At 61.4% G+C, this 21,023-nt stretch overlaps 1 protein-coding gene across 19 annotated transcripts in view; it reads left to right on the top strand.

The window, feature by feature from the left end:
* TOM1L2 (target of myb1 like 2 membrane trafficking protein) overlaps window positions 1-21,023 on the top strand; it is a 74,131-nt gene that overhangs the window by 31,907 nt on the left and 21,201 nt on the right. For 16 of the 19 annotated variants that reach the window (XR_009049926.1, XR_009049925.1, XM_057714591.1 and 13 more), the window contains exons 2-5: window positions 8,600-8,684; window positions 14,175-14,253; window positions 17,761-17,910; window positions 20,490-20,624. Coding sequence is in view for 17 of the 19 variants with exons in the window: in XM_057714591.1 (XP_057570574.1) it covers window positions 8,600-8,684; window positions 14,175-14,253; window positions 17,761-17,910; window positions 20,490-20,624 (449 nt within the window). In the remaining 2 variants the exon portion in view is untranslated. Of the gene's footprint in view, window positions 1-8,599; window positions 8,685-13,646; window positions 13,721-14,174; window positions 14,254-17,760; window positions 17,911-20,489; window positions 20,625-21,023 lie in introns of those variants that run through there. The other 3 variants (XM_057714590.1, XM_057714592.1, XM_057714593.1) reach the window with 3 other exon arrangements.

The following is a 21,023-nucleotide window of genomic DNA, read 5'->3' as shown; positions in this document are numbered from 1 at the left end:
CCTGGCCCGGGAAGATCCCACATGCTGCAGAGCAACTAAGCCCGTGCGCCACAACTACTGAGCCTGTGCTCTGGAGCCTGAGAGCCACAACTACTGAAGCCCGTGCTCCTAGAGCCCACGCTCTGCAACAGGAGAAGCCACTGCACTGAGGAGCCCACGCACGGCAACGAAGAGTAGCCCCCACTCGCTGCAACTAGAGAAAGCCCGTGCGCAGCAATGCAGACCCAACGCAGCCAATAAATAAATAAATAAATAAATATCTTTTTAAAAATCTTTAATAAAAAAGAAAAGAAGAACCCCAGCGGCTGATTGCACTTGACCCCTCACCCCTGCTGCCCGGACACTTCTCAGCCCCGGCCTCCTCAGCTCCACCTGTGGCGTCAGGAGGGCGGGCTGCGCCGGGGTGACCTCAGTCGCTGCTCCCTGCCGGCTGTGCGCTGTCGCTGTCGGGCTGCCCACCCCTCAGCGTCACACGCTTCCCCGCTGGTCACCGATTTCCGCCCCCTCCTGCCCTTTCCTGCGAGAGGCGTGAGCGCCAGCTCCTTGATCACTCGCGGCCAGGGGTGCGGTGGCCGCTCTGTGGGTGCGACGTGGCCGGCGGGGCGAGCAGTGCTCCGGGCGCCCTGCCCAGGGCCTGTGTCCAGAGTCGGGAGCTGTGCCATGTGCCGGGGCTGGCTCCTGGGGAGTCTTACCAGCTGGGCCCCGAGGCCTGGGAGCTTCAGCGTTTGAGTCCCCGAGGAAGCAGTGCCACCACCTCGCAGGTGGGCCAGGCCGCTGGGGGCTTCCTTCCGGAAGGGGAGCCCTGTGCGCAGAAACCCAGAAATCAGGAAGCTGCACTTTCGCAGGCTCCTGGGCGGCACGTGGCCGGGCCGGATGGTGGGTGGCTGTTTACCTGTAGGTGGCAGTGGTGACACAGGAATGCGAGGGAAGGGTGTGGGGGCTGTGGCGCCCGCAGGCGGGGGGCGGGGGTGGGGTGGGGGCGGGGACATGCCGCTGGCCGCTGTGTCAAGGGCTCCGCAGTGCTGCCTGTTTCGTGCTTGGTTCGTCCACAGCAGCCGTGTGAGAGCACTGCTGTGATTATCACGTCTTAGACATGACAGAAAGCCTCGAAGAGGTCGCGTTCCTGGGTCACACAGCAATTGGTTGAAGTTTGAACCCACCAAAGCGTGGGTTCCAACTCCCTGCTCACACTCTGCAATGACGCCTGTTTCTCCTGCCCCTGAGCCCAGAGGGAGACCCTGGGGACAGCTGGAGCCCAGCTCCCATCTCCTCAGGCCGCCCGGGGCCCAGCGCCCAGGGCCGCAAGAGTGAGCCGGCACCGCTGCTCAGCAGCACAGGCCAGGCCCTGCCGCGCGGCCGCAGGTTTAGACCAGGAGCCAGGGTACCCCCACGGCTCTTACGGCCCTCCGATGGGGAGAGCCTCCCAGAACCGTGCTGCAGCGGCCTTGAGAACTCGGCCTCTGCGTGGACTGCTCTGTCTGGTGCTGGCGCCCGTCAGAAGCATCCTCGGGCCGGTATCTAAGGAGGCTCGAGGAGGACGTGGGGGCGGCACGTGGCACGGGCAGGCTGGCGGGGGCAAAGGCTCTCCGGGCCAGAGAAGTCCGAGTGACCTCCTCGGGGCTGGACGCAGGTGCCAGGCCCCTTGGCTGGCAGAGTCCGCCGGGCCCAGATGTGGTTCCCGCTGTCACCTGCAGGCAGTAACCTGCCCTTCTCTGAAATGAGGGTTCAGCTGCGATGGGCCTCCTGCCCTTGCTCTCACAGTGATGGTCAGCTGTCGTAAAGTTACTTGTGAGCTTTCACCACTCCTGGGGGTACCGGGGGTCCTTGCCAGAGCAGTTATGGGAGAAAAGAAATAAAGAGCATCCAAATGGGAAAGAAAGAAGTAAAACCACCTCTGTTCACAGGTGACATAACCTGTGTGTAGAAAACCCTCAAGATTTCATGAAAGAAAGAAAAGCCAAAAAAAACCCTGTTAGAATTAATAAATAGATTCAGCAAAGCTGCCGGATATAAAATCAACACTCTAAAATCAGTTGTGTTTCTATACACTAACAATAAACAATCTGAAAAGGAAGTTGAGAAAACAATTTCATTTATCATAGTGTCGAAAAGAATAGAGTCCCTAGGAATTAACCAAGGAGGTAAAAGACTTACACACTGAAAACTATAAAACATTGCTGAAAGTGGAGAGACATCCCATATTCATGGATTGAAGACTTAATACTTTTAAGATGACAGCACTACCCAAAGCAATCTGCAGATTCAATGCAATCCCCATGAAAAGCCCACCAACCTTTTTTTGCAGAAATAGAAAACTACATCCTAAAATCCATATGGAATCTTAAGGGACGTCAAATAGCCAAAACAACTTTGAAAAAGGACGACAAAGTTCAAGGACTCACCTTTCCTGATTTCAGAACTTATAGCAATCAAAACAGTGTGGCACTGGCATGAGGACAAACGTAGACCAATGGGATAGAACAGAGGGCCCGGAAATAAATCTTCCCATATATGCTCAGCTGATTTTTGACAGGGGTGCCAAGACCATTTAGTGGGAAAAAGACAGTCTTTCCAACAGATGGTGCTGGGAAAAATGGATATCCACACGTAAAAGAATGAAGGTGGATTCTTACCTTATACCATATAGAAAACTTAACTCAAGATAGATCAAAGACCTAAACATGAGAGCTAAAACTATAAACGTTTTAGGAAAAAATGGGGGGGGGTGGGGAGAAGCTTCATGACATTGGTTTCAGCAATGATTTCTTGGATATAACACCAAAAGTATAAGCACCGAAAGAAAAAAAGATGAATCAGACTTAATCAAAATTGGAACCTTCTGTGTATCAAAGGACATTATCAAAAGAGTGAGATGGCAACCCACAGAATGGGAAAAAATATTTGCAAAGCACATACCTGATAAAGGATTAACATCCAGAATATTTAAGTAACTTCTACAACTCAGCAACAAAAACCATCCTACCCAATTTAAAAATGGACTGGAATAGACATTTACCCAAAGAATATATACCGGTGGTGGTGGTCAATAAACGGGTGAAGAGATGCTCAGCATCACTGAGTCATTAGGAAATGCAAATCAAAACCACGATGGGATACAAAGTAACAAGGAGGTGCAGATGTGGAGAAATCTGAGCCCTTGTGCACCCCCACGGGAGCATCAAATGGTGCAACCCCTGTGGGAAGCCGTCTGGCAGCTCCTCAGAAAATCAAACATGGAATCACCATAAAACCAGCAATCCCACTTGTAGGTACACACCCAAAAGAACGGAAGCAGGCACTCAGGCAGGTATTTGCACACCCACGTCCGCAGAAGCATTGTTCACAGTGGCCAAAATGTGGAAACAGCCCATAGAGGTGCATCAACAAAATGTGGTCTGTACACGCAGTGGCGTGTCATTCAGCCTTGCAAAGGAAGCACGGATGAACCTTGCGGCAATTACACTCCATGGAACAAGCCAGTCACCAAAAAGGCAGATACTGTGCGACTCCACGTATGCGGGGTACTTAGAGGAGTCAAGTCCATAGACACAGAAAGTAGATGGGCGGGTGCCGGGGGCTGGGGGAGGGGATGCGAGCGAGGGTTTAACGGAGACAGAGTCTCAGTTTGGGGGGACGAATCATCCCTGGAGATGCTGGTGGGGATGTTTGTGCAGCAACATGCGTGCACCTTATGCCACTGAGATGTGTGCTCACGAATAGTGAAGGTGGAAAATTTTATGTTATGTGTATTTTACCACGATTGAAAAAAATCACAAAAGAAGAATACGTAGGAACCGGGGAAGGAAAGGGAAGCAGAGCCCAGGAGCTCAGGGTTTACGCGGCAGAGTCCGCACTGGAGCCAGGGCCCTCCGGCTGCAGGGCTGGCACGTGGTCTGTCTTGCCTCCCGCTGCGTCCCAGCACCCGGCCCTTGGTCGCTGTCAGCTGGATGGCTGTGTCCCGTTCCTTCCCCGGGGGCGGGACCCCAACCCCCTGGAGCTGTCCCAGCACGCCAGTACCTGCCACGTGCGCACAGGTTCTGATGGGAAGGCACAAGGCGGGACCCAGGCAGGGATGTCTCTCCTGCAGCCAAGGTCGGGAGCACCTTCTCCATCACCCCCGCCCGCTTACCTTCTCCAGCTACCGAGTGGGGGGTGGGGCTCAGCCAACCCCTGAGGACGTCACAGCGGCTCGTCCCGTGGCCTCAGCCTACAGGGTTTGCTTTGGTCTGTCACAGTGGGGGGGACGGTACCACTCACGTCCTCCCACTCCACCGCGCCCGGGCTCAGGGATGGGGGCCCCCCGGTGCTGTGGCTGGACCAGATCACGACTGGCTGCCTCCCTCTCCCTGCCCGCAGGCCAAGGACAGTGCAGGGCGCTCCTCAGGCCGCCCATCTTGAGTACACGGCATGGGGACCACAGGGTTTTATTTTGCCTTAAAGTTACAGAGGACGCTGCCTGCATAGTCTGCGGACGGGTCAGATGTACTTTGTGTACATTCTTCTGGCCCTTTCCCTGCCTTTGAAGAGGGTGAGGGAGGAGTGGGGCCGCTGCCGTGGAGACGCGCAGCCTGCGGAGCAGCTGCAGTGCGTTCACAGCAGGTCAGGGCCTGGAGCGAGAGGCCTCCACGGCTTTGGGTGCGGTGTTGGGGTCTGCCTCTCGCCCGGCGGCTCTGTGCCCGCCCGCGGGTCGTCGTCCAGGACCCAGAGGCAGTGCGCCTCCCTGGTGCGGTCGCCGGGGAGCTTCCTGCCCGTCCAGACCCTCCTCTCGCTCCACACGTGGCGCCCAGCCACCCGGAACGCTGGCTCTTCGTGCCGCCACCCCGGGCTCCTTCCCCCACGCCTGGTGGTTGAGGACCCTTTGGCTGTTTTTTCTCCATTCTCACCAACAGGAGGCTGCTGAACACAAAGATGCGAACCCAGCCCCTTTCGCCTTCTGGCGCGGGCTGCTCCTGAAGTCACTCTGTGTCACGTCAAAGCGCGGACCTCTGCAGTCAAGAGGGTCGAGGGCCCCCCCCCCCAGCAGGGCCGCCTGGGCGTTCTGGCGGTGGGGGAGGGGTGGGGTGGGCTGCTGGAGAAAAGCCGTGCCGGGGGAGGGCACTGTCCTTGCTGGCAGGGTCCCACGGCCCCAGCGAGGGATCAGACCTGGGCCCCCTGCAGTGGAAGTGCGAGCCTTAACCACTGGACCGCCAGGGACGTCCCAGCGCCAGCCTTCAAGGCATCCCGGCCCCCAGCCCACAGCAGGCAGGAAGCAGCCTTTTCTGAATGGAGAAAGTGCCGTGGCAACAGCATCAGCTGACGTGCTCTTCTGTGCCGAAGGTTGAACAGGAGCCGTGTCTGCCCTGCACAGCCCTGTCCAGCCCTGCCCTGCCCTGCCCAGGCCTGCTCAGCCCCTGCCATTAGCTTGTCACCGGAGACCTCTAAAAGGTCAGCCCTTTGCAGCCCGGGTCACTGGTGCTTTCATCTTTCTCCATCCCAAGGGCTGGCTGGTGGGAAAGACTTGGCCCTTGCCCCCTGGAGCACGGTGTTTCTGCTGTTGCATCAGGATTTGTCTTCGGTTTTGACAGTTTACGCGGTAGAAGAAATGAGCCTGAACGTTGCGTCCTCTGGCCTGGGGGTAGGACCGAGGAGGGAGCCCACGGGAGTGGCTGCAGTAGCAGGCGATCAGATCCAACTCGGGTCCCGCGGTGGGAAGCCTCCGGGAGGAGAGGCAAGCGAGAGCGGACTCGAGCGCCTTTGTCGCCTCTCCTTCACCTGCCTCAGCCGTGCCAAACACCCACAGCTGTCTTTCTGTGGCATTTCCAGCAAAATGAAAAGAAAGAAGCATTCTTTTGGGCTTCGTTCTTTACAGTCAAAAGGAGTATCTATCTTTTAGCTTGAAAACTCAGAGCCCTGGGAACTGAATAGAACGCGCTGACCCCGAGGACAGGTTCTCATGCCTTTGACCCCTCCCCGGTGCTGGCGGGGGCCATGGACTCTGCTGCTGCCCCCAGCATGGACGTGAGGCTCATCAATTCAATGTTTCCTCTGTTAAGCCTCCAAGACCGTGTCCCCGGGGCCCTGCCATGGCGCCGCCACCGCTCTCCCTTCCTGAGTCTGTGCCGCGGCCTGTGCCGTGACAGGGACAGACCACCGGCGGAGGGCAGCCTTGCGGCCCGCTGGCCTGTCCCCTCGGGGGCTCCGAAGGGTCACAGGCTGGGCAGCTTTATTCGGAGGCCGCTGGGTTTGTGGCTGCGGGTGACCCTGCTGTGTGTGACCCCGGGGGGAGTCCCCTCCTCTGGGGGTGGACGCATTGAAAGGGAGGGCCCTTCGGAGAGCTGAGAGGCCGGGCGCGCGGGGGACAAGGGTCACCCAGATGCCACCTCGTGTCGCGCTTGCCTCGCGCAGTCCTCCCTTCTAGACTGGATGGCGCTCTGGCCATTCCTCCCGGTGCCCGCCCTGGACCCTCCCCGCCCCCGTCTGCCCCGAGGGCCCAGCGGTGCCACCTCTGCCTTGGTGGCGCGGCCTCTCCTCCACGCGGGGCCGGGGCGGGGAGGGGAGCGCGGCTGCTGCCTGGCTCTGCACGGGCCCCCACCTGGGTGCCTTCCTCTCTCTGCCCCGCGCTCTCCTCCCTGGGGCAGACGTCCCGTGCTCTGTGAGCTCTCGTGGTTGAGACCGCGGCCCCTGGCCAGGGCACCACCGCGTGGGTCATCGGGGCGACGCTCACCGCTTCGGGGGGGTTTGCTGCTTCAGGGGGTAGAGAGTCTTCTGGTGCCAAGGGTGACACGTAAAGAGGGTGAAAAGGTTGGGGATCTATCCTTTTTGGTAAAAATTAAAGAAGTGAGACTTTTTCCAGGCAGACTGAAGGCTGTCGCACAGGTGTTTGGAGCAGTAGCTGTGCTTTTGGAGTGTGCACTCACCGCTTTAAGAACAGCCTTCGTTTGGGCGTGTGGGTTCCAGGGTGTTGTGTACAAAACGAGCGTCCCTTCTCTGCAGCTGCGTCCGGTAAAACAAGGCCCCTCCCAGCACGTACAGAGGTTGTGGGTTTGTGTTGAGTGTCGGTGGAAATGGGGTTGTAGGACGCTTTCGTTAGAAAGGGTGGGGATGGTCTCCCTCTCACGAGTTGCACGGTTAGGTTGGAATCCATCTGACATACTAATGTTGGGTCCCACCTCGCCAGTGCTGACTGCTGAGGCCATATCAGCACACGCCTAGGCATTAGAGACAGACAGACAGACAGACAGACCGAGCCGAGACTGGGTGCCCGCGCCACCAACTCAGCTACGTGATCCAGGCCAAGGACCCAACCTCTCGGAGCCCCGCTTCCTTCTTCTTTCTAAATGTGGGAGAGAAGAATGCCTACCGTAGGGGGGGTTTTTAAAAAATTGTGTTAAAACATGCACAACAGAATTTGCCATCGTAACCATTTTTAAGCGTTACATACATTCGCGTTGTCGTGCGACTGCTCTCTGGACATTTTCCCTCGCGCAGAACAGTAGCTCTGACCCCGTTCAACAGCTGCCCACCCCCAGCCCCTGGCCCCCACACCCCGCCTTCTCTCTGTGAACGTGGCTGCTTTAGGAACCTCAGCTCGGTGGAATTGTACAGTGTTGGTCTTTTCGTGTCTGGCTTATTTCACGCAGCACGATATCCTTGAACTCATCCATGTGGGAGCAGGCGTCGGGCTTTCCCTCCTTTTTAAGGCTGAAGAATGTTCCGGTGTGTGGACCTGGCACGTCTCGTTTGTCCACCTCCGGTGGCTGGACGCCTGGGTCGCGTCCTGGCTCTCGTGAGTACTGCTGTGAACGCGCGTGTGAACGTACCTCTTTGAGAGGCTACTTTCCCGTCTTTTGGGGTGCGCATCCAGAAGTGGAACATGGAAGTTCTCGTTTCAGTGTTTGAGGACCTGCCGTGTCTCTCATAAGGGCTGCATCGTTTTCCGTCCCCATCCGCAGCGCACAGGGGCGCCAGCTTCTCCACATCCTCACCCCACGTGTGGTTTCCTGTTTTTTTCTTTGATAGTAGCCACCCCAGTGGGTGTGAGGTGGCTTCTCCTTGTTGTTTTGATTTGTGTTTCCCTAACGATCCGTGACATTTCGCACTTCGTTTTTCATGGACGTGTTGGCTATTTGTATATCTGTTCTGGAGAAGTGTCTGCCCAGGTCTTCTTTCTTTATCCTAAAGGATACTCACGCCTCAGCTTCGCAGACATTTTCTGACAGTCCACAGGTTACTGCGTTTTCACTCTGTCGATTGTGTCCTTTAAGGCACAGAAAGTTGTGACTTGTCGTGCAGTCTGGTACGTCTACTTTTCCTTCTGTTGCCTGTGCTCTTGGTGACACATCCGTGAGGGACGTCATCGCCGCAGCCAGCGTCCTGAAGCCTTTCCCCGCGTGTTCTTCCGAGAGTCCTAGCTCGGGGGAGCTCGGTGAATGAAGGACCGTGTTGGGGTCGTCCCTCGGCCTCCCTCCCGGGTGTTCTCGTGGAAGCAGCGCCCAGGGCGGCTGTTGGCTCAGCCCACCTGCTTGGGGGGAGACTGGGGTGGGTCCAGGTTCCTCCTTTTCCCTGCCGGGGCCCCTTATTCCAGGAGAAATGTAAACCAGTTTTCCTTCTGAATTTGCAGAAAAGGCGACAGATGGCTCCCTGCAGAGCGAGGACTGGACATTGAACATGGAGATCTGCGACATCATCAATGAGACGGAGGAAGGGTGCGTGACCCCGCCCCCACCCCGGGGAGGGGAGCGGGCTGCGCGTGGCGGGCTGCGTCCAGCCGCACCATGACACGATGCTAGTCGTCCTCTCTCCCCCCGCCCCGCCCCCTCCCGCCCCCTCCCCCAGAGGCGCTGTTGGAGGCGGAGCAGAGACCGCCCCTTTTCATAACGTGCTTTTAATCACAGGGGAAAATGAAGTAGCTTGGTTACCGGTCCCGCAGCCTAAGCCGGACCCTGACCCTGACCCTGACCCGCTCCCGCGCGCCCTCCGCAGACCCGGGGCTGTCTCTGCCCGGCTTGCTGGACCTGACGAGCCCTGGGAGGGAGCGAGCCGTGGGGAGCGTGGGGGGGGAGCGTGGGGGGGCCGCGGGAGGACGTGCGCTCAGCCCCCACCCCGCGGCAGGGCTGTTCCTGCGGCTGCCGTCATGTCCTCTTCGTCTGCGTCTCTGCGACCTTCTCCCCAGTCAGTCAGTCTCCGGCCCTAGGTCCTCCCCATAGAAATGGAACTTGCGGTAGCCGCACCCTCGTAGACCCTCTCCAGCCTGGGCAGCCCTGGCCTTGCCGCTTGGCGCTGTCCGAACTGGCCCTGGCACCGGGAGGCTGGGACCAGCCCCTGAAGTGGGTCCTGCTTTCACTCAACAAACATTTCCTGAGGGACCACCTCCTGCAGGGCCCCAGGGGACACACTCCCTCCTGTCGGGCCCTGGCGGTCCAGAGCCGGGGGCCGGCAGGGAACAGGACAGGCGGGTCGCACCCTGTCAGCGGGCCACACGGCTGTGCAGAGAGTTGAGCCGGGGAGGGGGCGCTGGGGGTGAGCACTTGTCAGCAGTCACGGAGGAGGGCCCGGGGCGCCGAGGAGCGGCCGGGCCGAGATGACCCGTTTGCCCGGACTTGAGGGAGACGAGGAGCTAAGGTTGAGGACCAGGCCAGGGAAGGGCTTTCCGGCACGGGGTCCTGGGACGGAGGGGGCCTCTTTTGTCTGAGGGACAGCGAGGGGGCCGGGGGACCAGAGCTGGAGGGTGAGGTAATCCAGGCAGGGACTCTGGCTACAACCTGGGCCGAGGTTCATGTTATTTATTTTCATTATTTATTTATTTGTTTGTTTGGCTGCGCTGGGTCTTCGTTGTGACACGCAGGCCCTTCATTGCAGCACGCAGGCTCTTTAGTTGTGGCCTGTGGGATCTAGTGCCCTGCCCAGGGGTTGAACCCGGGCGCCCTGCATTGGGAGCACAGAGTCTTAGCCCCGGGACCCCCAGAGAAGTCCCCGGGGTTCACCTTAGGGACCACGCGGGCTGCCGTGTGCAGGGCGGCCTAGCTGGGGCTGCCACGGTCACCCTGGTGTGAAGCGACGGTGGCTTCGATGGGGTGGCAGGAGAGGGGTGAGAAGCCCCGAGAGTCTGAGCGGTTCTGAAGGCAGAGCCGGTGGAGTTTGCGCTGTGGGCCCAGAGGAGAGACGGGGGCGGCGGCCTCCCCAGGCCAAGATGCTGGGTGCCGGGCCGGGGGTCCGGCTGAGGTTCCGAGACAGCACAGGCGGGAGGGGCGGAGGGCCCGGCCGGGCTGCAGGCAGCAGGTCGGGAGCCCTCCGGGAGAGACGGGCCGTGCCGGGGAGAAGGCGTCTCACTCCGCGGCCCGGCTCCTCCCTGCCCCCTCCCGGCCCTCAGACGCTCGAGGGTCCAGCTGTCCACGTTTATTGACGGGTGGGGCATGGCCTCCGGAGGCCAAGGTGGGTGCCGGACCGGTGGCCGAGGCCGCGGGTGCAGGAGGGAGGAGGCGGAAAGTGGGGAGGGGGCATCTGGACCAGAGGCCAGAAGGTGGCTCAGGCCGGCCGACCCAGCCCTCCTCCTGGCCACCCTCCAGGCTGGCGGCTCCCCCGGCGCACCAGCCGCCTTTGCCCACACTGCCCGCCCGCTCCATCCTCCAGGCCCAGCTCCCCCCTCGCCCGCACGCCTTCCTCGTGGGAGACGCCCTTGACGGGCCTGCGTCCCTGGGGCCTCTGGCCTGGCATCTTTCTGGCCCCGCTGGTCTTTTGGTTCTGTGAACCTCGCGCTCTCGTGCCCGGCTTGCGGTTCCCCCGGACGTGACGGACATGCACACGTGTCCTTCCCTCCCGGTCCTCACCCCCCGCCCGCCACGGGCCCAGGCCCCGACGCCGCCTCGTCTGTTGCCTTGTCGAGTGAGGGGCCTGGCCTCTGCTGTGGGCCTCTTCCTGGTGACAGGAAGCCCGCCCGCGCGCCCGCCCGCGCCCCTCCCCTCCCCTCACGTGGTCCTGGAGCCTGTAGTCCAAATTGTCCGTATTTTGATGTGTGTAGGGGTGTCTGTCTCACCCCCGAACTCCCAGGCCGCGCGCTCAGGGAGGGCAGGCATCTGTCTTCCTCACGGCCGCGTCCCCAGCACCTGGACACACTCGTGAGACGAGAGAGTGAACGGACAGACGCCCTGGGGACCCATGGCCTGAGGAGGAAGGGGGTCGTGACCCAGCGTGACACGGGCTCCGCGAGGGGGGCCAGCGCCAGGCCCCTGGGGGCGGGGCCGTCCAGCCGGGGTCCAGCGGCCGCCGAGGGGTCCGCGGCGAGGCGGGTGGGCAGCCGGGCTGGCGTGAGGGCCCGAGGCCTGCGTGACCCTGGGCGGGCTCCCCCCGTCTCCGGCCCCTCGGGTGTAAGATGGGCCCCAGCAGGGCTCGCGCGTGTCTTCGCCGCCCCGCCCAGTGCCCGGCCTGTGCCGAGGAGCCCTGGCCCCAGCTCAGGCGGTGCCCCCCAGCCCGACGTGGCGGGGCCAGCCCGCTGTAACGCGGAGGAACGGAGGCTCCCGGTGGTTTGTCCCCGGCCGGAGGTCTCGGTGCAGTTAGGAAGGGCAGGTGCGGGGTACAGGCCCCGGCGGACTGGGCTGCAGCGCCAGAGCTCCGGCTGCACTTGCTTCATTTATTCGGAGCTCCCCTCTGGGAGGCGGGGGGTCCTGGTGGGCGCAGAGTCGGTGAGCGTCCCGCGGGCCCCTCGCTGGGCTGCCCGAATGCCCAGGCTGAGGTCACCGCCAGGCTGGGGCCTTGTGTGGCTGCCCCGCGGGCCCTGGACCCTTGGTCACTGAGCAGTGCTGTCTGAGGGACCTCCCCAGGGTGTCTCAGGCCCGTTTACCAGGCCTCAGCCAGACCTACCCAGGTGGACGCAGGCGCGGGGAGTTGGTAGCCGCTCCCCGGGCGGGTCTGCGCGCGGCTGTGCTGGGGACCCCTGACCCGGTCGTCCTCCCCAGGTCTGGGACCTTCCCCGCTCTCAGCCTCTCAGCTGGGGCGGCCCCAGGTGGATGGAGCGGAGAGGGGGCTGGGGGCGGCCTGAGGAGGGGGGCGTCCAGGTGTGGAGGGCGCAGCCTCGCCCTCCTGGGGGACGAGGAGAAGCAGCTCAGAGGCGGCAGTTCCGGTGCCGAGGACCAGCTGGTGTCCCCTGGGCCCCGGTGGCCGCCCCCCTCTCCGTGTCTCCAGCTCTGCCGTCTGGTCGTCTGCCGCAGCCGCAGGAACCTTGGGTCCCTCTGACGGGACTTCGGTCCTGTCTCCGGGGCTGCTCTCCGGGGAGAGAGAGAAACTTGCTTCTGTGCTCCCAGTCCTCTCAGGCAGCACGTCCCCTCCCTGGGACCCGGAGCCCCCCTGATTTCCCTCCACCGCGTCCCCCCCACGCCCGGGAGCCCGGGGAGCCCGGGGAGCCCGGTGCGCTGTGCTTTCCCACATGGTGCCGCGGACGTTCAAGAGGAGGGCCAAGAGCGTGCCCCGCAGAGCCTCTGAGACAGAGGACGTCGATCCCTGCTCCTGGCCTGTGGCCGCGGCCCTTCAGCAGCCCAGGCCACGAAGTCCCATGTTCGCAGAACCCTGTTTGGGAACGGCAGCCACACTGCAAACACGCCTGGCAGGGACCCGTCCCCGGAGAGCCGCGAGGCCCCGCGGGGCAGCCGTGCTTCAGGCCGGGAAGGGGACGCGGGGGACTCAGGGTCTGTTTATTCCTTCTAGAAGCCGCGCCTTGCTTCTGCGTGTTTCTAAGTTGGGCTGATGGGCATAGCTGGTCCCCTCCCCTCCCCTCCCCTGCCCTCCCCAGCTTCCTCACAGAATTCCTTTTTTTTTTAAATTTGGTATCTATTTATTTATTTATTGGCTGTGTTGGGTCTTTGTTGCTGTGGGGGCTTTCTCTGGTTGTGGCAAGCAGGGGCTACTCTTCGTTGTGGTTCGTGGGCTTCTCATGGCGGTGACTTCTCTTGTTGTGGAGCACAGGCTCTAGGCGCATGGGCTTCCGTAGTTGCAGCACTCGGGCTTCAGGAGTTGTGGTTTGCAGGCTCTAGAGCGCAGGCTCAGTCGTTGTGGTGCACGGGCTTCGTTGCTCTGCGGCATGTGGGATCTTCCCAGCCCAGGGCTCGAACCCACGTCACCGGCAGTGGCAGGCGGATTCCGAACCACTGCGCCACTAGGGAAGTCCCCCTCACATGTTTCTTGAAAGGACTTTTTGTTTGGTACCTAGATTATATTTCCAAACTGTCGAAACAGGAGGGCCCCAATTTATGAACCTTCACTTTAGGAAAGACCCAGATTATGCTGACCTGTCGGTGGGTGGGTGGTGGGAGCCCACTTGTGACAGCAGAGGGCAGGGGCTCCGCAGAGCGGGTGATGGGGTGCCGGGGGCAGGGGCTTCGGGCCGGGTTGAGTCCTGTCTGACAAGGATTAAATAACGTGTGGGACTCGGGCGCTGCACCCAGTAGATGCGCTTACGGGCTGTCTGGGACCCGCCTCCCTCCGTGTCTGTGGTTTCAGGAAGCGTGTGTCCTGGGGGCAGACAGGCAGCATCCGATGGAGGGAGCCGTTGTCAGCTTCAGGCCTGGGGCAGCCGGGTCAGAGCCGGTACCTAGAACACACAGCTCCCGGGGTGTTGCGCAGACTTACTTCAGTTTTCTCAGGGAACAGGAGTTCCATGGAGCCGGGAGGCTGGACATCCCATCCTCGCCTCTGTCTCTCTGGCAGATTCCCTTCCGTGAACCCACCACCAGTGGGCTGGTTATCATTCTAGGTAAATCACACTTGCGTGTGACGCGGGATTCGGAGGGCTGCAGCCTGCGACCGGGGACAGCCCCTCCTCCTCGGTCCCGGCGCCCTCCCCAGGGTGGCTCCCTCCAGGGTCCCCTCCTGGCACGGGCATGTGCCCTGGGCGCTCCTTGTCCTTCTGTAACTCACGTGGCTGCACCCCCTCTGCCCTGCCCTGCGCACGACGCCGTCGTATCTTTGTGCGTTTAAGGGGTGTCTTTCTTCTCCCGCGCAGCTGCATGGTGCCCCAGTGTGTGGACGAGCCCTGTCTGTCTTCACCTGATTCACAGGGATGGACGTTTCATTTGTCTCCAGTCTTTCACGCTTACCAACCGGCGGCGGCAAACCACCTCGTGACCACGCTGGGTGACACAGTGGCCCTGACTCCGTAGGATGGGCCCTGGCGGGAACGGCAGGACTTGAATATGTCTCTCCTACAGGCCAAAGGACGCCATTCGCGCCCTGAAGAAGCGGCTCAGCGGGAACCGGAACCACCGGGAGGTGATGCTGGCGCTGACGGTGAGCCCCCCGCTGCCGGTGCCGCGGCCAGGGCATGGCTGGAGCCACACTGCTGGTGGCTGGCTGTGCCTCCGGCGGCCGCCCCCGTGCTCCCACCCCGTGAGACGGGCGAGCCTGAGTCTGCTGCCTGTCTGCTCGCAGGGACGAGGTGTGGGCAGTGTTGTCTGCTGCAGAAGCCCGGAGCAGAGGAGCCACAGGCCTGGGCCGTGAGGCACGGAGGCCAGCTGCTTCTCTAGGCGTCAGCTTCCTCCTTGTAAAAGTGCCGACGTCCACCGAGCACCTGTCCAGAGCTGGGCTGAGCTTTTCAGGTCTTCATGCAGATGCATCCAGAAACCTCCCCAAATAGGTTTCCTCATCTGCTTTTACGGATGCAGAAACCGAGGCTCGCAGAGGCCCAGAGGTTTGCCCAGATTTCACACCTGGCGAGGTGGCGGCTGTGTCACAGGGTAAAAACCGAACGTCGCCGCAGAGGATCTGGGAGAGTCAGCAAGTGACTCCTTATAGGAAGGAACAGGCCAGATTTTCGGACGTCCTTAAGATGTCAGAAAATTTAAAGGGACAACTTCAGGTGTTGTTTCTGTCTTCAAAGCTAACATTTTTTCAAATGCGACAAAAACAAGGCCACAGCATGACCCTCTTGTAGAAATGTAATAGGTCAGCATGTCCCTGTAGGGCTGGGTAGTGCCTTTTAGAGCAGAGAATCTGTTTGGATTTCTTGCCCAAGTGAAAACCCAAGACTCATTAGGACGGTTCTATGCCAGGGAACTGGGATTTGAATAACGAGAAGACCAGCTGAGGAACAGGGAGCTGAACGCTTTTGTTTTTTCCTTAGAATTTCAGCCTCATCTCTCACTAGGCCCAGAGCGATGCGCAGAATGAATTGTTTTCAGTAATGAAAACTGCCAGGGGTGGGCAAAAATCACGGACTCGTAACACATCAGCCTGTCTTCCTGGCATCTAGATGCCCAGTGTCATGGTAATGGCGTCCGATGGAGATCTTTCCACAGCGGGCTCTGCCTTTCCTTCCTTCCTGCGGCAGAGCACGACAGGCACCATTTCATGTTTTCTTCTAAGAGTGGTACAGTTACATGTCTTGCATTTAAGTCTTTAGACCATTTCAAGTTAATTTTTGCGACTGGTGTAGGACAGAGGTCCAGTTCCATTCTTTTGCATGTGAATATCTAGTTTTCCCAACATCATTTACAGAAGAGACTGTCCTTTCCCCATTGGATATTCTTGGCTTCCTTGTCAAATATTAGTTGACAGTATATGTGAGGGTTTATTTCTGGGCGCTCAGTTCTATTCCATTGGCCTGCGTGTCTAGTTTATGCTAATACCACACTGTTTTGCTTACTATAGCTTCATAATATAGTTTGAAATCAGGAAGTGTGATGTCTCCCACTTTGTTCTTTCTCAGGGTTGTTTTGGCTCTTCAGGGTTGTTTATGTTTCCGTATGAATTTTAGGATTTTTTTTTTTTTTCTGTTTCTGTGAAATCTGTAGATGGCTTTGGGTACTGTGGACATGTTAACAGTATTACTTCTGATGCAAGAACGTGGGATACCTTTCCATTTACTTGTGTCTTTAACTTCTCTTATCAATGTCTTGTAGTTTTCAGGGCACAGGTCTTTCACCTCCTTGGTTAGATTTATTCCTAAGTATTTATCGATTTTGATGTGGTCAGGCCTCTGCTGCAAATCCTGGGATGCCCTTGGGAAATCTGTGAGAAGTGCAGGCCCCTTTTTCCTCCTCTGGAGGCCCTGCCCGGGCTCATGTCTGCTCTTGTGGCTTCTGTTTTGTCCTCACTCACCCCGCTATTCCATCACAGTCCTCCTGCTTCCTGAGGGCCGTTTAACTTCCTGTCTGCCCCCAGCACGATCGGCGAGATGTGCCCCGGACAGGAGTTGTCAGGGGTCTGCGGGCTCCCAGCTCAGGCGTTAGTGTGGCTCTGATTGTTGGAGGCGCCCTTGCCCACTCCGCGGGCCTGGCTGCATTCGGGAAAATTCCCGCCGTGTTTCAGGCCCAGCAGCCCTCAGGGGCAGGTGTGCTTTTTGCAGAGCAGCCTGCAGTGGGCTCGCCAGCCCGGGGACACTTCTGCAGCTCCTGCTCTGCTGAGCTTGGGCTGCTCCACGGCCCCACCACCTCTGTCCAGGGCATTTTAAGGGCCAAACGAGGGAACGAGAATGTGGCCAAGGTTGCCTGTTGTCTGAAGGACCCGATGATCTTGGCGGAGGGTGGCCTGTGCCTCGGGGTGGGCAGGGGCTCAGCGGAGGCTGCAGGGGTCCTCTCTGGCTTCTGGCCGGACCAGCAGTTTGTACCCACACCACTTTCTTCACGTTCTAAGCCTCTTCACTCTGTTGTTTTTCTAAAAAAGGATAACAACCTCCACTTAGAGAGAGTGAAGGAGTCGCGAGAATGGAGTGAAATCACCTGTAACGTGAAAGGGTCTCCCCGGGCTCAGCCTCCCAGTTGCACTCAGTTACGTCACTGTTAGGAACTTTCTCCGTGGTCGAGCTGTGTCCAGGCAAAGCCCCGTGGTCCGACCCCAGCCCCATGGAGTGGCTGCCTGGGGCCACCAGTGGTCGCTCAGTTAGGGCAAATGAGGACAGCCGAGGTGGCCAGCAGTGTCCCCTGATGCTGGTGACATCCTTCCAAGGCGGCAGTGCCCACCTGCCGGCTGTGGCACGGGTGCTGGCGTGGGAGGGGCTGGCTTATCGTCCAGGGGGCTTCCAGAGAGCTGAGAGGTCCAGAGACCTGCCCTCGAAGCTGGAGGGACCCTCCAGTGGGTAGCGTGAGTGCTAGGCCCCTCGCTCGTGCAGTGGGGGCCCAGGACAGTAACCCCGTGCCCCGTCCTCCTGCACCACCCGTGCCCCGTCTCCCCCCTCCCCGGGCAGGTCTGTGCTTCACACACGCTCGCCCTGACTGCCGTCCTGCAGCGGGGCACTCACGCCCACGTCGCTGGTGGGGGAGCGGAGCCCAGACAGATGGGCCCTGAAAGAGGACCTGAGATTCAAGCTTTGCTGGTGGCCAAGGCCCATGTGGCTTATTTGTCTGGAGGAGGAAGGAGGGGCAGGGTTGATTCGAATGTGACCTTGAAGCTGACGGCCAGCTGCTGAGACCACGTGTATGCAGTGCGTGGGGGTGGGAGCCCCGGGCCACTGGCAGCCTCAGGTGGGGAGCGGGGCTGGGGCCTCCTCCCGACAAGGTCTGGTGACTCACCAGCCGTGCGGGCCGCCCCAGCGGCCTCTCCTGTGGGCGCCCGTGTCCACCGGCCGACGCTGCCCACCCAGAGGCTTGCTTCCAGGGACGCTCGGTCGTCTTGACCCCACGGAGGCCCCGGCACCCTTCTCGTGTGGCGCTGGTGCTGCCCGACTGCCGTGCGGGCCCGGAGACCCCGGCCAGCAGGGGCCGCCTGTGCCCCGCGGGTTTCCGGGGTGGGGGGCGGGGGTGAGAGCCAGCAGCTCCTGGGCCCCTGGGGGGACCTCCACCTCCATCCTGTCCGTGTCAGGTGCTGGAGACGTGCGTGAAGAACTGTGGCCACCGCTTCCACGTCCTCGTGGCCAGCCGGGATTTCATCGACAGCGTCCTGGTCAAGATCATCTCGCCCAAGAACAGCGCCCCGGCCGCTGTGCAGGACAAGGTGCTCGCTCTCATCCAGGTGGGTCGGGTCCCCGCGGCCGGTCCCCGGCTGCCGCCCGCTGCCCCACCTCCCCGAGCCCCGCGGGAAGACACCCCTTCGGGCTTGTGTGCTCGAGGGGCCCTGCCCTCAGGAGGCCGCACGCGGGCCGCAGCAGGCCCTTCTGGAAGGGAGGGGCTCCCGGTGGCCCGGGGGGGTCCTGTCCAGAGAGCAGGCCTCACATGACGTCCCCTCTGTGGGGGAGGTCAGGAGGGCAGCCCGGCTCTGCGCCCCCTCAGCCTCTCCCCGGGGCTGTTCCAGGGCAGGAAGGACGTAGCTCTCCTGCCCCCCCCACTCCCCCCACAGTGAGTCTAGAGATGCTCTTTCTGAAGGGGAGCTGCTGGGGGGCGGGGCGGGGGAGCCGGGGGCCGTGTTCTCAGAATGTGGCAGGGGCTGGTGGCCGGGCCAGGAGCTCGAGCAGGACGGGGACAGGAGCCACCTTTTCTCCAAAGAACAGAACCTGTAGTTTAAAGCAGCAACCGTTTCTTCATCTGAAATGTGATGATTTACAGCTTTGTGGAACCTTGAGGGGTCTGGAGCAAATGGTTCATATTTACATAAGGTTTTAGTCCTTTCTTTGGTGTGCGATCTTGGGCGGGGGAGATTGGAACTTCCTCTGGGCCTTCCAAGCCCCGCCCTGAGGGCACAGGTGGGCAGGGCGGGACGCGGGGCAGCGAGTGGCAGAGGACGGGCCCTCTGCTCTGACCGGCGGCTTGCCAGCAGCCCCCCCCAACTCCCTGGCTTCTCACAGGGACGCCGACCTCCCGAGGCCACGGCGCCTGGGGCAGGGTCGTGATTCTCAGTGGGGCCAGCCGTCTAGGGGGGCTTCTGCGTTGTCACAGTCACGTCAGTCCGCTGGCTGCCCGATGGCCGTCCTCCTCTGTCCCTGCAGCAGGACAGCCAGGATGCTTCGTGTCCACGAGGTCACATTCGGTTTGACTTGACGAATGCTGTCTGACTGCCTTCTCCGTGCGAGGGGGAGACACAGAGGGTGGGGGGTGTGGGCACGGGCCCGGAAGGGGCCAGAGGCACCTGGAGTCTCCTGCCCTGCGCTTCCTCCGAAGGTGCTGCTGTCAGAGCCAGGTCGGTGGAGGACGCAGCCGTGGACACGGGCTCCACTGGCAGCCCCTCAGCCAGACCGCACAGGGTTCTCGCGCCGGGGCAGGGGAGGGGAGTGGCCGGGGCGGTTTGGTTGGTTAAAGAGCAGGTGCCTGCCAACGCTGCCTAAGCAGAGATGCGCCAGTCGTGACAAGCCCAGCTCCCTGGAGCCCAGAGGCGACGGCCGGCGCGGGGACAGACCTCTCCTGAGGGTCCACACCGTCCCAGCAGCCAGGCTGTCCCTGCTGCCTGGTCCGGGCCGGCCCGCGGCTGCCTCCCGGGGCGCGCGTCTCGCCACAGGGCAGCCCAGCTCTCTGTGGGCTGGGCCAGGCTCCCCGGGCAGAGGGCCTGACGGGGCAGCTGGGCGTGTGTCTCCCTCCGGGGGCTGTCAAGGGGCCTGTCGATCGCTGCTGGGCAGGTGCCCCAAGGAGTGTCCGCCGACTGGAGAGGGCAGTCGTGGTCATCCACGTCAGACCTGGCGGGGGTGGGGGCAGCAGAAGTTGAAAGGGCTCCTCTGGAGCTGTTGTCCTCCCGCAGAAATGAAGGCAGCAACCCGCTTCCTCCCTGCGGGCTACGAGATGTTGGCGTCACAGGGCTGAGCTGGGCTGCGTTGGGTCTCTGGCCAGAGCTGCTGGTGGAGGCCGGGGCTCCAGGCGCTCCTGCTCTCCCGCTGCCCCTGCGGCCCCCGCCGTCCAGCAGCGTCCAGGAGGACTGTGGCCCCGCGTGAGCAGCGCGGACCAGCAGACCCGGGAGGCCGGGCTCACGGCAGGGTCTGTGGTCAGGGAGCTGCAGCAGTCGGCGTGAACAAGGCTTTCTGGAAACTGAGCTCGTGGTGGGGGGGGGGTTCTGTCCTCGGGTTGGTCGCGGCCCTGCTGGAGTCAGGGAGGCAGCTAAGCCCTGTGCTGGCCGCCGAGCTGGCGACAGAACGGCCCTGCCTCCTCCTCTGGTCTCGTTTTGGGGGGTCCCTTTGGAGGTACTTCTTTTTTTGATATATTCTGTAACTTCCAAAGAATAGAATTTTTAAAAAAATGTTAGTTGAATCCACGACACGTGGCAGCCTCTTGAAGTGCGTGTGCCTTCCTCTGTGTGTTGTGTCCTATGTAACGGAAGCTGGTGGCCACGGGGCTCTCTGGCCCCGGGCGGCCAGGCGGTGCGGGCCCCGGCTCCCTGCGCTCCTGCGGGAGCCTGGACTCTCCCGCGTCCCAGCGCAGAGCGTGGTGGCCCCGTGCCTCCTGGAGCGCCACCTCGTCAGCCGGATGTCGCCGGGCGCCCCTCCCGGGGCCACCCCGAGCTTCGGGTGGGTCCCCATCTCCACTCCAGGAAGCGCCCACTGGACTGAGTTTCGTGGTTTGTGTTCCTTCCCGCGGGCAGCCTGGCAGCGCTGGTGCTGGTGGGAAGGAGCAGGACAGCTGGGCCGCAGCCCTGAGCGCCTGGCGCCCCTCACAGGCCCCTCCTCCCCCCAGGCGTGGGCCGATGCCTTCCGGAGCAGCCCTGACCTCACGGGCGTCGTGCACGCATACGAGGAGCTGAAGAGGAAGGGCGTGGAGTTCCCCATGGCCGACCTGGACGCGCTCTCCCCCATACACACGCCCCAGCGGGTGAGCCTCCGCGGCCGGCGCGCCCCAGCGGTCCTGCTGCAGACACCCCCTGAGCGGGTCCTCTAATCTTCGGCTCCCGAGGGCTCAGGGCGTTTCTCGATGATAACGAGGGGGCGGCAGGAGGGAGGCGGCGGGAGGCCGGTGGCTCAGTGGCAGCAGTGTCCCCCCGTCCCCCATTTTCACCCTGACCGTGGGAGAGTGTGACAGTGTGGACGCTGTCGCGGAGATGGCTGCTTGGCGAAGCCGTCCTGGGAGGGCCCCGGCGCCTGTTCTTCCAAGCCCGGAAGTCAGGTGTGGGGACCGCATCTCCCTCGGGGGCCCAGAGCACCTCCACCCTCGCGTTGGCACCGCCAAGGGGCTGACAGGGTCCCTGGTCATGGGGCAAAGAGCGGCTTTTGG

The sequence above is a fragment of the Hippopotamus amphibius genome, chromosome 17, assembly GCF_030028045.1.
Source record: "Hippopotamus amphibius kiboko isolate mHipAmp2 chromosome 17, mHipAmp2.hap2, whole genome shotgun sequence".
NCBI lineage: Eukaryota > Metazoa > Chordata > Mammalia > Artiodactyla > Hippopotamidae > Hippopotamus > Hippopotamus amphibius.
The sequence above is the reverse complement of the archived record's forward strand: the minus strand, read 5'-3'. Positions and strand labels throughout refer to the sequence as shown.